Source organism: Fonsecaea multimorphosa, assembly GCF_000836435.1.
Source record: "Fonsecaea multimorphosa CBS 102226 unplaced genomic scaffold supercont1.2, whole genome shotgun sequence".
NCBI lineage: Eukaryota > Fungi > Ascomycota > Eurotiomycetes > Chaetothyriales > Herpotrichiellaceae > Fonsecaea > Fonsecaea multimorphosa.
Genome location: NW_015971636.1, coordinates 1188249 through 1205274, shown reverse-complemented (window position 1 = coordinate 1205274; position 17026 = coordinate 1188249). Strand labels below are relative to the sequence as shown.

General features: G+C 52.7%; 6 protein-coding genes across 6 annotated transcripts; 5 read left to right on the top strand and 1 right to left on the bottom strand.

Annotated features, from left to right (window-relative positions):
* Window positions 1-1783: 1783 nt before the first annotated feature.
* Window positions 1784-2566, bottom strand: Z520_01366 (uncharacterized protein; the record flags this gene model as incomplete). The annotated part of the gene is made up of 2 exons (XM_016771884.1): window positions 1784-2450; window positions 2502-2566. 2 exons carry the CDS (start codon window positions 2564-2566, stop codon window positions 1784-1786), a joined length of 732 nt encoding a protein of 243 aa, XP_016637023.1.
* A 639-nt stretch (window positions 2567-3205) lies between these two features.
* On the top strand, window positions 3206-5053 carry Z520_01365 (uncharacterized protein; the record flags this gene model as incomplete). Its single annotated transcript, XM_016771883.1, has 3 exons — window positions 3206-3500; window positions 3554-4854; window positions 4907-5053. The coding sequence occupies 3 exons, from the start codon at window positions 3206-3208 to the stop codon at window positions 5051-5053; spliced, it is 1743 nt and encodes a 580-aa protein (XP_016637022.1).
* Window positions 5054-5636: 583 nt separating this feature from the next.
* On the top strand, window positions 5637-6385 carry Z520_01364 (uncharacterized protein; the record flags this gene model as incomplete). Its single annotated transcript, XM_016771882.1, has 2 exons — window positions 5637-5945; window positions 6032-6385. The coding sequence occupies 2 exons, from the start codon at window positions 5637-5639 to the stop codon at window positions 6383-6385; spliced, it is 663 nt and encodes a 220-aa protein (XP_016637021.1).
* A 455-nt stretch (window positions 6386-6840) lies between these two features.
* Z520_01363 (uncharacterized protein) lies at window positions 6841-7404 on the top strand (the record flags this gene model as incomplete). Its single annotated transcript, XM_016771881.1, has 2 exons — window positions 6841-6862; window positions 6923-7404. 2 exons carry the CDS (start codon window positions 6841-6843, stop codon window positions 7402-7404), a joined length of 504 nt encoding a protein of 167 aa, XP_016637020.1.
* Window positions 7405-8055: 651 nt separating this feature from the next.
* On the top strand, window positions 8056-10031 carry Z520_01362 (uncharacterized protein; the record flags this gene model as incomplete). The annotated part of the gene is made up of 2 exons (XM_016771880.1): window positions 8056-8793; window positions 8910-10031. The coding sequence occupies 2 exons, from the start codon at window positions 8056-8058 to the stop codon at window positions 10029-10031; spliced, it is 1860 nt and encodes a 619-aa protein (XP_016637019.1).
* Window positions 10032-13871: 3840 nt separating this feature from the next.
* Window positions 13872-15860, top strand: Z520_01361 (uncharacterized protein; the record flags this gene model as incomplete). Its single annotated transcript, XM_016771879.1, has 4 exons — window positions 13872-14115; window positions 14166-14836; window positions 14925-15242; window positions 15306-15860. The coding sequence occupies 4 exons, from the start codon at window positions 13872-13874 to the stop codon at window positions 15858-15860; spliced, it is 1788 nt and encodes a 595-aa protein (XP_016637018.1).
* Window positions 15861-17026: the final 1166 nt, after the last annotated feature.

The following is a 17026-nucleotide window of genomic DNA, read 5'->3' as shown; positions in this document are numbered from 1 at the left end:
CCTCTGTCGTCACTACGTTGGGTTCGATTGAGATGTCTGCGAGACCTTTCTTGCGAGAGGAAGCGGCGGGCGCAATAATGGACGGACAGGGTGACGATCAATCCGGTTCCGCTCCGCAGTTGAGGAGTTGGGGGAATTTCGAGGCTGAACAGGTCAGTAACCCCTGTTAACACAAATGAAAGAATGAGCTGCGCAATTACGGGCAGCTAAATGATTGTTTTGACTTGATCAAACGAAGATGGTCGGACGCAGCACGAGGTAGAGATGTTAGACAGCGACTGTGAGGACGGACGGAGCAGGGACGACGAGACGAGTGAGTGTCTGCTTGATCGCTGGATGGCGTCGAGTTGCTGGGCTTTTTCAGGGCTAGTGAGGCTGGTGTTTCAATTGGGACATGGGGTGCATTTTTCACAGTCCTACCCCCATCACCTAACATCGCTGTGGATGTTGCCCATGACGGCCCATGACGGCCCTAGGCCCGGCGCCCAATTGCATCTGGTCGGCCCTGAACTCTGGGGGTGCTTAGCAGCAGCTTAAGGGGAAGAAATCCGGGCATGCGACTGGTCCTCGGTGACAGCTGCATGATATCCCTACTAGCTGGGGACAAGCCCACTGCCTGGTGGACACAGCGAGTTGCAGGTGTCCGAGTTTGACTGCTCTTTGACGGCTACTAGTAGGTAGGAATGCAGAAAGAAGCTCCGCCGCCATTGGCCTTTGACAACGGCCGGCGACCTGCATCCCCTGCTCTTCACTGGCACCGGAACATCAGGCCTCTTGAGACGCCCGCAGATGGAGAATTTAGTTAAACTGTTTATCTGTAGTCCATGCCCATACTATACCAGTTCTAGGTACTGAATACCTAGCATCCACCTACTAGGTATGTTGGAAAAGAGCACCTTGCCCTTTTCGTCACCTGGCTCCCACGTCGAAGGCAGTGCCCCTGAAGCATGCATCCCATATTCTATCGCGCACGAGCACACAATTAATGTTCTTGAATGCTTGTTCCTCCCGCAAGCTTACCACTTTCAACCTCTCCAGTCTCTTAATACTCTAAGAATCAAGGTTTGGCCCGTTTCTAGACCTTTACCTATATCAATCACACGCAGGACCGAGTGTCGACAAAACCAAAGACTAGATGCCCCACCAAAGAACTGTGGCTTCAGTAGCTTCTGGTAGCCACATGCTACCAACTATCCGTCTTGACTTGAGTAGAAAGGTGGAGTCAGAGCTTCGAAAATATTGAAAAGGAGTAGAGGATTTCTCACAAGCGAAGATGGCGTCCATCTTGCTTCTGACCGGCGCGACGTGCCACGTACCGTCAACGCCTGTCAGCTGGTGTCCGGCGAGGCGAAATTGTCGCGGATTGTTTGACTTCCTTCTTTGTAAGGGTCTTGATGGACGAGGTGATGTATTAACTCGTGTCATAGAACCCACGCTGGAAGGGTGGCAGCATTGAATGTCTTGAGTCTTGACGTCTTGCTGCTTACTGCACCGAGATAGCTGACACTCGGCAAATACAGTTGGCATTGACACGCCAGGCTTTTCGAAGAGTCGCGAGAGTTCCGAAAATGCGTCCAGCTTGACAAATCGTTAGGATATGACGGAGATGTCAATGGCACACTGACCTTTTGCTGTAAGCTGCAGTTCGTCGGTCGCCTCAGGTAGCGCAGTTGGCTATGCGTCCATCATCTCTTCTGTACCTGTTCGGCCGAAGCGCAAGGTTGACGCCGTCCTGAGCGAAACAATTGCTCAAGAGAAATGCCGGGCTTCGAATTGTCCATCCTCACTTGAGAAGCCCGCCGAGGTCTCTTTCCAGGCCGGAGACACGCTCTTCCAAGGCCTTCTTTTTAGCCTCCAACTCGCGGATTTCCTCCTCTTCTACCTGGAAATCCTTCTCCATGAGGCCAAGCGCATCATTGTGGTTGATTGGGTCTTGCTCCAGATCATTCTCATCCCCTCTTTCTTCAGAGTTCAGCGCCCAGTTTGTTCGGTCTAATAGCGACTGTTGCCTGGAGACTTTGTCCTCGAGCATAGCTATAGAGCTAGCGACTTCTCGGTGACGGTTGCGGAGGGCTCGAATTCTTTCTGTTACTCCCACCACGGTGTATACCTCGCAAAGTCTTTCTGCCCCGCGAAGGAGGACTTCCACGTTGACTCCTTCACGAGATCGTCCACTGCTGGATTGTCTGATTTCCTGGAGCATCTCTTTGCCCAGTAGCGCTGAGACCGCGGCTTGTTTCATGGGATGCGCGGAAGGATACACACTTTTACGGCCCTGAAGACCATTTTTGGTGTCTGTCGGCCGGAACCCGTTCGAAGCGGGATTCCTGTTGATAGCATTGGGATCGACGGAGAAGAGGGCACGCTCATGAGGTTCTGTGTCGCGAATTAGGGTTGTAATCTCCTGATTGTTAAGCAGAGCATTTGTGAATATCCTGGGTGGAGGGAATCTGCGATGCGGTCAGTGACGGAGAATATAAGTGTCCATGTTACACGCATACTCCAGCTCGGATATAGACTTTGCAGACAGTGCAATTTGTTCCAGATGGTTTGCAAGGAGAGACATATTGCTGCGAGATGTGGAAGCACGTGTCCCCGTTTCGATCCTCTCACCTGCGTAGATTGCAGTTACGGACTGTAGGAAGCGTCCATGAAGTCAACAACAATTGAGGTGCCCAAGAAGATACAGAGCACAATATTCACGTCGTCAAAGCATCTCGTAACCGCGGTATGAATTCTGTGGTGATTTGTTGGCGATTAGTTTGTGGCGTGTGGAGAGAAACCGAACGCGTCTGTCTGTTGTGCCTGGCAAGCTGCGGCTGCGCTATGGACAGCAAGCGCCAGCCAAATGTAAGAATTAACGTCTCCATCTCCAGCCAGACTTCAGTTGCTTCATCCCAGCCCTTACCTCATCCCAAGCATTCTCCTCTCAAGTCCGACCTCCTTTTCTCGATTTTGCATTGCGATCATATACCCTAGAAAGTCGATTACATCAACGGACTTGTGATTGGTGGCGGACGAAGCCCTCGAAACTCCGGGCATCTGCCAACTGAGTTGCCCGACCTTGCCTTGATATAAATCCTCCTTCCAACACAACAGAACTCCGTACAGCAAAACATAAACCATACGCTATCTCAACTCGACCCTGCCTCTTCAGTACTCCGATTCGTCTCCTAGATCGATACTCCTTACCCCTGCCGAAAACATGAGCGGCGATAAACCCCATCTCAACGGCACCGATCCCACCCAGAATGGCATCAACGGTTCGGATGACGTCGAAATGAAGGAGGATCCCAAAAACTCCAAGAAGACGTCAAAGCAGGTGAAGGAGAAGGACGGCGATGATGAAATGACAGTTGTCGTTCCGCCTGCAAAGGGCTCCAATACCCCGAGCGCCCCTCAGAAAGCTACTGAAGCCGATCTTACAAATGGAGCAATAGATGATGAGGGCAAAGAGGAAGCTGAAGAAGAAGTTGATCCTCAAGAAAAGGCAATCGAGGGTGAGTTGCACAATTTTTCGGCTGTTGAAGATACGTTACTGACGCTGATGCAGAAATCAAAGCCAATCTTCCATTACTGGAACGCGCTGTCAGCCAGTTTGATCCTCGATTCAGCTTGAGAGTCCTCCGTTCCATACCTTCGATCCGCAAACACCTGTCTGCTTATGTGATAGCCTCTGTGGTTACCAACACCTACGCAACACCTACACCGACGGCAATGTCCCTGCTCAGCGCCGTAAAGGATGACCCGTCCTTTCCAACCCAACAAGTTGAGGAATGGCATGGCAAACGGGATTCAACGCACCAAAAAAGCTCACACAAAGAGATACTACCTGAAATAGATGTTTACCTATCGATCTTGGTACAAGTCCACCTTTACGACAAGAAATCAATCAACGCCGGCGCCCAGTTCTCAAGCGCGTTGGTTGAACATCTTCGGACCTTGAATCGCCGCACATTGGATTCGCTGTCGGCTCGGGTATATTTTTACTATGCGCTTTTCTTCGAAGAGATGGCGCCCTTGCCTCCTTCACCAGCCGCTGCGGTGCTTTCGATCCGGAAGCCCCTTCTTGATGCTCTACGAACGGCAACACTGAGAAAAGACCAGGATATACAAGCGGCGGTCACGACTCTGCTTCTGCGGAATTATCTTTCCACCTCTCACGTCACCCAGGCCGACCTCTTGATATCCCATACCAAGTTCCCTCCCACCGCTGCCAACAATCAGATCGCCAGATATTTGTACTATCTTGGCCGAATCCGAGCCATCCAACTTTCATATACTGAAGCTCACGACCACCTGACTGGCGCGACGCGCAAGTCGCCAACGTCCTACAAAGCCAGTGGATTTTACCAAGCCTCGACCAAAATGCTTATTGTGGTTGAACTGTTGATGGGAGACATTCCGGACCGCGCAATTTTCCGCCAGCCTAGTCTGGAAAAGGCACTGCAGCCATATCTTCAACTTGTGCAAGCCGTCAGCTCTGGAGATGTGACGGGTTTCCAGACTTTGGTTCAGCGGTACAACGCCACCTTTAGAAAAGATGATACGTACACGCTTATTTTGAGACTGCGACAGAACGTGATCAGAACCGGCATTCGTATGATGTCTCTGTCATATGCCAGAATCTCGTTGCGCGATATGTGTCTACGACTTGGACTGGACAGCGAAGAGTCTGCGGAGTACATTGTGGCAAAGGCAATCCGCGATGGGGTCATTGAGGCCAGCCTTGACCATGAGCGTGGGTACATGAAGAGCAAGGAAGTGGGTGATGTATACGCCACCAGAGAGCCTGGTGACGCTTTCCATGAGCGTATCCAAGCTTGCTTAACGTTGCACGATGAGAGCGTCAAGGTATGTGAACTCTTAGCATTCTTAGTGAACCCTGGTGCTAACCTCGTCACAGGCTATGCGTTTCCCCATGAACCAACACAGACTAGAGCTCAAGAATGCCCAAGAGGCACGTGAACGCGAGCGTGAGCTTGCAAAGGAAATTGTGGAAGGAGAAATGGATGACGATGATGCGCCGGGCGGCGACTTCGATGGAATCTGAGCTGATGGATGCATCTTGTGTTACTTCCAAGGGGATGTTTGGGCGAGCAGCTAACGGTCAAACTTGACACGACAGGAAGCAGGGACTGGACTGATTGTCTCCAAAGTCTCCAAAGACCTGTGCGCATACTATCGGGAAAACAAAGGACTTGTACCAGGAGTTGGGTCAGCCAGGTTTTACTGAGGCTCAGGGCCTTGCTGATCTCTAGAGCGTTGTGTTCAGTGATGGCAGCTGTTTTCATAGCTTGGCCACAATGTAATAGTTTCATCAATGCCTTTATTCAGCCCTTAAGATTCTGAAGAGCCCCGTCCGCTCACCCAAGCATCCTGCTTCTATTTCTCCCGCCTTGTCAGCCTCGTCAGCCTCGTCAGCCTCGCCCGGAACAATTTAATATCAATTACGGAAGCTTTTTCCGAATGTGCGGAAAACTTTGGGTTGTGATTGGCGGACAGAGACACGTCTCTGAAATGCCAACTTCACACCAAGTCCCGTCCATCTACATAATATTAGGGAGACCTCAACTCAACATTGGTTCTCAATTAGGACCTATCGCTCGCCAGAAGCGATGTCACAACCTCGCACGATGTCTCAAATGCCTCTTCGGACGAGATCACGCTCACCCACTTCCAGGCCGACGACTCCTCTTCGTCCCGCGTCACGTTCCTCATTTCGTGCCTCCGTCCACCAAAACAATGGGGTGTTCACGGGGCCTGGACTGCCGCTCGACTCACTCGAGCCACAGTTCGCGGAATTGAGTGATTCAATGGCTGATCTGGAGGCAAATTTGATGCACTTGCAGCTCATGCACGAGAGTCTCAGTCGGTTTGGGGAGAGTTTTGCCAGTTTTTTGTATGGGTTGAACATGAATGCCTTTGTCGTTGATTTTCCAGAGGTGAGTTAACATATCTCCCACTTCTCGAAACTTGGCGCTATGTGGCTACCGTCGGGATGCTGCTGATAGTCACTTTTCTCCTGCAGGCTCCTATCACAGAGTCGATTAAACGCTGGCAAAAGCGTCAGCAGGGAGGTCAGGGAAATCTCGACGATCAGTCGACAACAATGCAAAACAATACCACCACTGGTGAGGGGAGTGCAGATGCCACTTTTATGACTACAGCAGATGCAAGTTTCGCAAGCTTGAAGGCAACTCCACGCCGTAAAAGCATGGCCCCATCTGTGACACCCGGAACTGCCTCAACTATCAAGCAAAGCAATCTGCCTGCCGGTCGTGGAGGTGCTGCCGCTGGGACGAGAGGAGCTAGAGGCAGTGCTGGCAGTCGTGGCTCGAGAGGAAGTGGTCTGCCACGGGGTAGAGCGAGGGGAAGCAAGTAGAGACGATGTCGTCGAGTGCCAGTCTCACGTTACTATGGCGTCTTGTTCTCGCCGAGAAGTCCCATGCGGGCTCTTCTGTGACGCCGAGATACCAACATTTCACTCCCACGGACCAGATTTGTGGACGAAATTTGTCCTGTGGGTGTTGTTCTTTCAGCTACCCGCTCCGTCATGCACAACTAGAACAGCGAGCTTCTCTTCCAATACCTGTCCTCTCTGGTGGTTTGCTGGCCATCCTTGAAAGTCTACAGGGCGTTCCATTCAACAAAAACTATCTCTCCTTAGGGTGAGCTCTTACCAACAGTACATGAAAGATTCCCTTTGCACACATCCCCGCAGGACGTTCAGCTCCGAAATTCCCGTCGCTCCACGTACGGCTCCCACGGCCTGTTATCAGTCAACGCCTCGCATCCCTAGCCCTTGCCTCCGTCTTGTCAACATCGTGTCTCGAAAACATGGAAGAGCTTAGACCAAACAGTAAGTACATGGCTGTTTGACCTGACACCAACAATCCAGTTACTAACTATCTCACCACAGTGACATTGTTTCATTACGAGGTCGTTCACGCTGGGTCTTGCAGTAACATATTCGACGAATTCATTAAGAAAATACATCGCGCCGAAGTATTAGGTTGGGCCATGACTCACAAGATTGGCTTTCGGCTTCAAGAGACTCTGGGAGTGGCCACGGGGGACTTTGGAGACCTGGCCCAGGCTCAAATAGAAGAAGCTATGGATGACTTAGCCTTGTACGTGGAATACCAAGACAAAGCCGAAGCGGCGCTTCGCCAGGCCCAGTCTATTGTCGAGGCGTGCGCAAAGCTATTCACGTTCATGGCGTCGGTTCCCTACACGGATGAGAACAGCGTTCGCTTGCCGCCTGAAGGGCCGGAAGAGCGTTACTGGTGGTCTTATGAGCTCATCGACTTGGTCCAAAAGGCCTATGAGGCAATGTGGGATGATGATATTATGGACGTCGCCTTCGACGATATCCCTGAAGAGGTCTTGTCTTACCCTTGAAGAAGGTGGTCTGCCTGTGTACAACTAGGGTCGAGGCGGGTTGCAGACAGTGACGGGCTAGAGTCACCTTTCTAGCTCGATGCCGATGAGGCATTGAGACTCAGGCAGGAAGCAATGCAGAAGGATAATGTTGGATGAAGAGAAGACGGACGCTATCCTCTCCAACATGCCTAAGGAGTGAGCTGCGATTGCGGGCGACGCTGTGTGGAGATTGCTCGGTTACCGCCCAAAGGTCTAGATCCCAATGTGCACGAGGCTGTGACATGTTGGTGGTGGCTTGGTCCACCGTAGTTCTAGTGTGAAGCATTAGCACCAGATTGCGCTAGAAATAATCACTTCACTTCCTAAAATGTTTCCTTGATTGTCGGCCATTCACCTCGGTTCACAATAGCCACGGGGTCTCTATTGTCCTTGTGTTCACAAATGGGAAATGGCTATGGTCACTGCTGACAGCTATTGAGGAGGCTCGCAGGACAAAGGGGGCGTTCTTATTGTGGGATTTTTTTGGCCCTTGAAAACATTTCGCCTCTTCCGATTTCTCCTGAACCGGAAATCTCCAACAACCCACTTTCTCTTATATACATCTACCTCATCGCTTTCTGAACCCATCACTTGTCTTCATCATCTTCCCAAAGAGGTTCTGCGGTAATCATGGCTTTAACGCAATATATGCCAACCGCGGGCTGTGAGCACCTCGACGCCGACGCCACCAGCAAAATCAGCGCCTTCCGTAACAACAGCAACAACCACCTGGACCCGGACTTTGCAACCTACTCGTGCGTCTCATGCTCCTTCTCCGGCAGCTTCGCCGTGCTTAACAAGCACCTCTCCAAAACCCAGCATGGGTTCGCCGTCTCCCACACCTCGGTGTACTGCGGGCACTGCAACGACCTGATCTACGACCCGGCCCTGTTAGTCAGCAGCGGCAAAGCTAGCGCCATCAGCAGCAAGAGCATCAACGGGGTCAAGCGGAAAATCTCAGAATCCAACGACGGGGAGGACGACTCGTACTTGACGGCAAACACCTCGCAGCGGCCGTGCGGCAGAACCGGTGTTCGGGGTCTGTTCAACTTGGGCGAGACGTGCTACATGAACGCCGTGCTGCAGATGATGGTGCACAATTCGCTGCTGGCCAGCTATTTCTTGGGCATGGGCCATCCGATCCACACGTGCCCGATCTCCAAGGAACCCGACAACAAGAAGGACAACAAGAACGACTCGGACGATGATGACGACGACGACGGATCTGCAGAAGGCTCTCAGAACAAGGAGCAGAAGACTTGCGTCGCCTGTGGCATGACGGAGCTCTTCTCAGATGTTACCATGGTGGATCAGCCTCTTCCCGCCCACGCTGTCAATCTCTTGTTTGCTTCGTGGAAAAACATCCCGGTAGGTTTTACTGTTCCGTCGTCATTCCCTATCACCCTTGCACCTCCTCCCGCGCCCTTCGTTTTACCTTGTCCAGTCCCTGGGGAATTCCAATACTGATGCCTACGCGCAAACAGCAAATGTCCGGCAAAGGCCAGCAAGACGCCCAAGAGTGGTTCATCTGCATCATTGACCGGCTGCACGAGGGGGTCGCGCAGTACATCTCCACGGCGGAAAACAAATCCCACGCGACCAACCAGGCCAATGGGATCGCCACGCTGGACAAGCAATGCGTCTGCTTCTTCCACAAGGTCTTTTACGGGCGCTACAACAGCCAGATCACTTGTGACACGTGCCACACGGTGTCGAGCAGGGAGGACGAGTTCTCGAGCATCTCGCTGGATTTCCAGAAACAGATGAAGAAGAGGAAGAAAGGGGCGACCAAGGACGCCGGTGGTGGTGGAAGTGGGACCAACAAAGAATCCGCCTCGAAAGAAAAGGACTCTGCCGGCGGCAATGAGGGAAGCAAAGACGACAGCAAGGAAAAGGGCAACAAGGACGACAAGGACACGAAGAAAGGCGGCGACACCTCCAAATCCTCCCTCAAGGACAAGGCCGCCGCGGCCTCTGCGGACCTCAAAATCACCATCCCGACCATCCAAGACTGCCTGCGCGCATTCACCGCACCGGAACCTCTATCTCCAGAGCAGTACAAGTGCAACAACTGCAACACGCGCCGGTCGGCGTCCAAGCAGACGCGCATCCGGAAATTGCCCGCCATCCTGTGCGTGCACGTCAAGCGGTTCGGCATGAAGCAGAACGCCGGCGGCGTGTTTGGACCGGAAAAGTACGAGGGCAAGATCGACTTTGGCTTGCACCTCGACATGGCGCCGTACACTACGCGGCCTCCGACCAAGGGCACCGCGACCGCCGAGGCGTCGGTCAAGAAGGAGAAGAAAGACGGCGAGGCCGGCGAGAAGAAGGAAAAGGAAAAGGGCAAGGAGACCAAGGGTGCGTCTGCTTCCGCGAAAGCCAGTACCGGAGCGAGAAAGGAGAGCGACTTCATGTACGACCTCGACTGCGTGGTCGTGCACCAGGGCGAGCACGCCCAGAACGGCCATTACTTTGCCTTTTGTCGCCAGGACAACAAGTGGTTCCGCTTCGACGACGAGATTGTCAGTGCGACCACCACCGAGGATGTCTTGCGACAGGAGGCTTATCTCCTGTTCTACAGCTTGCGCAGTCTGGAGAAGATCTGAGGCCGCACGACGCTGCCGTGCTTGGGTGTATGTGGCTTGGTTTTCGGGGCTCATGGACTGGGTTGGCGTTGGCGTTGGCGTGGACATGAACATAGCATACCTAGGCAGCCATAACATAAGGGGCGTTAACTTTCTCGGCTTGGGAGCATGTGTGATCCGTAGAATGTACAGAATAGTTCTGCCTTGTGGAATTGACTACGCGACAACTTCTTGGCGTATCTCGGTTAGTGAGTAGGCCGGGGCATATCGAAGCATTCCGGGGATTATCGCTGTCGCCTGTTCTCAAAACCCCCACACTTTCAATATCTCAAGGAGAGGATGTGTACCGACAGAGGGAAGATGGCTTGGCACATCATTCCTACCACGGTTCATAGGATCACGCACTGCGCGCATTGTGCTCCTCTTTCCTGGTGCACGATATACGAGACGAATACGCTACCGCGGTGTGGGAGATGCTTATCAAATGTCGTGATATGGCGCGGAGGTATTCTTACAATGTGCTTCTGGCAGGAAAACGGATTGATGGATAGGGATGCATACCTAGGTAACGATACCCTACCGTAGATTGATCAGCAGCACGTTGTTCAATTGCAAACGGCTTCCATCTTGACCTCTGTTCAGTTCCACAGAGTTTTGATCAAGGTTCAAGTATGGGGAGAGATCATCGATCCATGATGTGCATAAAATATTGTGCAGGGCGGTCAGCTGTAGCGCAGAAGCGGGAGCCAATGCGGGATCGACAAGACGGCGGCCTTGTGACCACTTGCAGCTTTGGCGAATGCACGAGTCCGTGGTACGATAACGCCGAAACATGCAGTGGTTGGGAGGAGGGGAGGAGGCGCGGGGATTTCGATGGTGTTTAGACGGATTGACTGAGGCCTAGACAAAGAATGATACGCTCCAAGGGCTCCTGGGTGGAAGAGAGCTGGTCTACAACCCTTTGCCAAGTGAGCAGCTAGCGGGTTGCACGGCATCGACACCCATACGAGGGTACAAACATCGGATCTTCGGACAGAAGAGTCGGCCGAAAAAAAGTACCGAACCTTGAAGAAGCTTTTCTGAAGTATTGCAGTAGCGACGAAGTGGATCGAGGATTTGACTCGATGATGGAGATGAGAGAACAAACTTTTCTAGGTCATTTTCTGGGCGACTTTGGGTGAATACTCGTCGAGCCAGCTGCCGGCCACACAGTTCGGGCCGGTGGTCGAGTTCGGTCCAGCGTGGGAGACAATGTAGACCGCTGCTTGGCTCGGGCGTTTCAGGTTGCTGGATTATCAAACCAGGAAACTTCTTTGGATTAGGTATGTTTTCCTAGGAGAGACAAAGTTATTTTCTATCTCAGGTTAGAGCGGCGGCCGATGTGACCGATGACCGGGTTTGGGGGGATACACCCAGTTGGGCAGTGGCGTGAGGGAAGTGATTGGTCGGGGACAAGTAGATGTGAGGATTGCGGGAGGAAAGGCACAGAAGTCAGCAGAAGGTGACAGGAACAGGAGAGTGTCGGCGACGATTCATTTGCAATCGATGATCTTGGAAAGGTATACGAAATCCGCGGTCAGCATTTGTAGTGGAGGATGGTCACGATGGATTCTGAGTGTTGAGTGAGAATGAACACAAGGTGGAAAAAGACAGAACTTGGGGGGGTCCTTGGGGGCCATAGATAGACGCTAAAAGGCATACGAGGTACAGTAGCAAGCACGGTAAAGAGGAACCGAACTTGGAGGGCAAGGCTGGCTTGCCTGAAATGTTCTATCAAAAGCAGCAGGAACAACGTCAGTTCGGGAAGCCACATCCCAACCATGTGCTGCCTCTCTCCATTCTCCATACGGGCTCGACGGGTATTGTCTGTTCGGCGGACGCTTCTCCAGCCACTGAATTTACGAGTGAGTTAATACTGTACTCGGTACGAGACTGACACTGACACCGACCACTGTCAGCTTCCTGCTACCCATCCGCTGAGTCACCGCTCCTCCTCCGCTGGGCGGCTGTTGTTTGCCGTTTGCGACCAACATCTCAATCTCTCAATCTCTCGATCTCGATCCCATCAGGCCAGTCATAGACCACATCTCACACCACACTCTCTGACCACTCGCCCGGTTGGCAACTCGGCATTCCCCGTCTCCATCCACAGTACTACGAGGTACCTTTTCACACCGCACGTATCGCACGAGTCCCGTGCCTGGTGAAGAATCCATTACCACCCCATCACCAGCTGTGTTTCCTGTGACTGGGGCCACGGAATGGCTCGGAAGGACACTTCATTACGAGGTATTCGCTCACAAACCCTACCTAGTAGTCGTCTACGTGATAATGACATCATTTGGAGGAGGCTTGATTGTGACGGCAGAAGACGTCAAGAGAGTAGAATTGCTGAGCAAATATAGGCAGCAGTCATTGACGTGAAAAAGAGTTACGACAAGAACCATACAAGAATCCGACTCGGGAATAGGGTCAAACTGAACAAATCCGGAGTGCAACAAGAGAAGATTGTCTCCAATCCGCGCTGATCGCGGCTCTGGACGAGCATCCGATCTCGTTGGCCCTTTTGTCAGCAGGGCAAAAAGTTTGTCAAGCTACGAGGGTCGAGGGTCGAGGGTGGAAGAGCGGCGGAGGCTAGAGAGGAAGTGTGCTTCCTAGTGGGGACCACGTCCTGGACCAGCATTGAGGGAATTTGAGCTCTTCTCGACAGTACTATATTGAGTATTATGGCGCTTCACAGAGAACAAAAGAGCGGAAAGCGAGCTCTGTTGTTGAGCTTGGACCAACAGCTCTGCCTCCGTACTCGTACATGACTCGCTTTGCCCCATAAGCGCTTCTTTGCAGGAAGCTGGGCAGTGGGCAGTGGCAGTGGGCAGGCTGGGTAAGCGAATAATTTTGCGGGCGAGGTTGCCTGCGATCTGACGTGCCTCTCTGCCTGGGCTGCAACCCCCTAGGCTTCTCCTGTAGGTTCCTAGGTACCCAGGTAGGTAGGTAGGCCCACCCTAGCTGGGGACTCCTCGCCGACTCGTCGCCGAGAAAAATCAATACGAGTAATGGTAATAGTAATAATACCTACGTCCCCGAGCCCGGTCGGTGCTGGGCTCTAGCAGCCCTTCGATGACCCTCGTTGGGCTGTTGTGGGCTCCTGCTGGCCGTTCCGGGCAGCCGCCAATGGGGACGCCGCTGAAGTCAAGGGCGTCCAGGGCCTTTGGAGGCAGCAATGGCGCTACTGCACCTGCGGGCCTTGTCACTGTCTTGACGCCTCGTTCGAATTTCCTCCGACCGGCGATAAGAAGGGCCAAGATGCAAGGTGGGCTGCAAGCTACAACACGCGCCACCAGCACCACTCTTTCGCGCATCCGAGAAATCCGGCCACCAGTCCCCCCAGTGGCAGAGATGCGTCCAACTGATGCCAACAGTCGATGCCATGCGCTGTGGGCTGCAAAACCTTTGCTCTGCTGACCTATTCAGTCCCCGTCCCTTGCGCGATGCCTGTGCAGACGCCCTCGTCCGATGACTCGCTCTCAATCCTTTAATAACCTCCCGTGACCGCTGCATGTGGAAGTCTGTGTTCGCTCTCTCTCTTCTCTATACCGAAACTCTTGTCCTCCTGTGAACCAACCTCGATTCCCTTGTGTGTGTACAGGAACCCCTAGCTCATCCTTCCCACGTATCGACCATCCTCGCCGTCCTCTGCCTCACTGTCACACCCTCTTCCGTCTCCGTCGCATTCCGTCCTACCTCTCCCAGTTGATTCCTAACCCCGCCCTCAATTTTTGGACGAGCCAAAGCTTTCTAGTCAGGTGGGCGTCGGTGTAACAGAAGGAGTCGTTAAGGACCATCCGAACAAGCGTGAGCCGAATGGATCTGTCGAGGTGGGCCGTTGCAGCAGCGCTGCTTCAACTCGCCTCACTTGCACTGGCTCATGGCCATGATGAGGAGCACCATGATATGGATATGAAGAAGCCCGAAGCTCCTCAGAATAACGGAGGAGAGGTCGAGCCATATGACATGCCCAGTTATGCCGGCCTAGGCCAGCACCAGAATGTGATTTTGGCGCATGTGGTCCTGATGGTGTTAGCATGGTTTTTCATTCTTCCAATCGGTAAGTCGGCAAGGCTGAAGTGGTGAAATAACTGTTCCTAACCAGAGTAGCCTCCATGTTCAGTATTGGTCGATCGAAACTTGCTCTTCCAGTTCAATTTCTCTTCCTGATCGTTAACGGCCTTGGACTCTTGTTCGGAATTGTGTACAACCTCAACACTCCAGATTTGTACGTGCACAATGCGCACCACAGCATTGGCTGGATCGCTACCTGGTTCATGACCGCTCAGGTCATTGCGAGCCTGTTATTCGCATACTCGCGGAGGGGCAAGCAACACCCTGCCCCAGTCGGTGAGAGGGCAGCGTTTCTCCCAGTCTCTGTTGAGAACATGGCCCAGCATAACAGGCGGCCGCCATATAGTCCTTACCGTTGGTCCGGCGACAGCGGTCAAGGCACCGATACCTCCTCGACACTGCACAGCCGTGATGGTTCTCCAACCGTCGTGGGTCGACGGGATACCTTTGATGATTTCGAAAAGCCTGAACCTGTCCCAGACTCGGAAGACGATGAAGACCTGCAGTTGCCGCAGCAGCCTAGCAAGCAATCCCGCTGGTTGCGCATCAGCTTCATCGACAAATACCTGTCGGCGCGAATCCCGCATCTGGTCTCATCTCAGGTTCTGAGAGTTGTCGAGATTGTGTACAATGTGGTTGACAGACTGATTCTGCTTCTTGGATTTATCGCCTTGGTGACTGGATTTATCACCTACTGTGGTCTTTTCGTGAGTTTTCCCCAAACTGCGCCCCTTCCACCACAAGGGCGCAGTTAGCAATCCGAGAGCTTACAGAGGACTGACCAAGTTTGGACAGAGAGCCAACAATGTCTTCACGGGCCTTGCCCACTTTATCAAGGGAGGAATTTTCTTCTGGTACGGATTGCTCACCCTTGGACGATGGATGGGTTGCTTTGCCGATCTGGGCTGGGCTTGGAATCTTAAGCCGACCCGCACCGAAGTCGGCCAATGGAAGTCGAAAATCCCTTCGGCTGAATTCACAGAATCCTTTGTCATTTGGCTGTATGGTGCAACCAATGTCTTCTTGGAGCATCTTGCTGCTTGGGGCGGAGAATGGTCGGCGCAGGACCTTGAACATGTTTCAATCACCATCATGTTCTTTGGCGGCGGACTGGTGAGTTCCTCTTGTTCTCCGCTTTTGTTTCCCCCAGAATCCCCGGCTAAATCATTTTCCCAGTGTGGTATGCTCGTTGAATCCAGCACCGTGCGCCGCTGTCTGAACACGATTGTCGACAACATGCCTGCCCGAACAGATGTTCATCCGAGTGAAGCGCTGGAGCTGCGCGAGACACCGAAACAGTACACCACATCTCTCAACCCTATGCCGGGCCTGGTCATCATCCTCCTCGGAATCATGATGTCCTCGCATCACCAGGACTCGATGGTTTCTACCAACGTACACGCACAATGGGGCACGCTGCTGGTCGGCTTCGGGGTCGCTCGTATGCTCACGTACCTGATCATGTTTCTCTCACCACCCAAGTCGGTCTATCCTACCCGGCCTCCCACCGAACTGGTCGCATCCTTCTGCTTGATCAGTGGTGGAATCATCTTCTGCGCCAGTGCTCGAGACATCGTCTACTATATGGAGACGACAGGTCTCATGGCCATGTTTGTGCTCACTGTCACGTGTGGGTTGACGGCATTCATCATGGCATATGAGATCATCGTGCTGTCACTCAAGGGCTGGGCCATGAGGAGGGAGAACAAGGGCGCGGCTCCCAGATTTTGAAGGCTGAACCACGGAATGTGCGGCGTTGTCCTACGTTGACTGTGTCAACCGAAGACCTGCCTCTAACCGTCAAGTTCTTGTCCCACACCAACCAGAATCTCGAAGGAGCTTGAGGCTCTCGACTCACGCACCACACCTGAACCGCGGATATTTCTTTTGCGTTATAACAGCTTCTTACGATCATTGACCTGCTGGACGGCTCCCCATCCATCAAGCATAGCCTTGCGGAAGAACGATACCCGACTATACCGATGAATTTACGACCACATCCCGAAGGTTTTTTTTTTGGAGAGGACCCTAATGAGGAAGCGCGAAAGGAGAAAAACGAGAATGGAGGAAGCAGCCTCATTATTATGCTTATCTGGCTTTTCAAAACGCACGATACCCCTTTTTACAGAAGACGCTGCGCGCCAGTCACGTTTCTGCGTCGCTACCCAGCACTGTCCATCGGCGTCGGCGCGCATCTGCCATCCAGTGATACCCCCAAACCCAAATCCATAGATTACTGCGGCAGCTGGCGATATAGGCTAGCTAGCTGGTTTATTGTTCATAGTCGGCGGTGGAAAACCACGGCCTGCCCTGTCCTGCTTCGTCCAGATAAGGGCAAACCTAATAACCAAACAAGATTATCCACATTCAACTTCCAAAATCTTCTCAATGAGCTCGATCAACCTAACGAAGTCCTGTCCAACTTTGGACGGGCCTTGGCTGATAAAGGTGAGGAGAAACTGCTCGGAGCTCAGACGCGACTCACCCTCTCCCCCACCGTCGCGCTCACCTCGCTCACCTTCACACTCACCCTTTGACCTGCAACACCATGGGAGAACCATGAAACTGCCACTTTCACGAGGCCAAACGCCCCCCTTCAGCCTAGCGAGCAAGGTTACAATTAAGCCAGGGTCGACGTTGGCGTATTGAGATCTTGCCAAATCCAATGCCCAATTGAGTACCTGGTTGTCCAAATCAGAATACCTACTTATATAAGAATTCTTCAATCATAGCAACGATTTAGACTCAGACGAGTTGCTCTGGCCAGCACTATTTTGTTGGATTTTATAAGCGATATTGCGTGGATGAATCGTGTCCATTTAAGCCAGCGGAAAAGGCCTCGAGCCTGGTCACTGAAAGAACCTGTGTCTGAGAGGACGGGCTGTAGCGGAGGTATC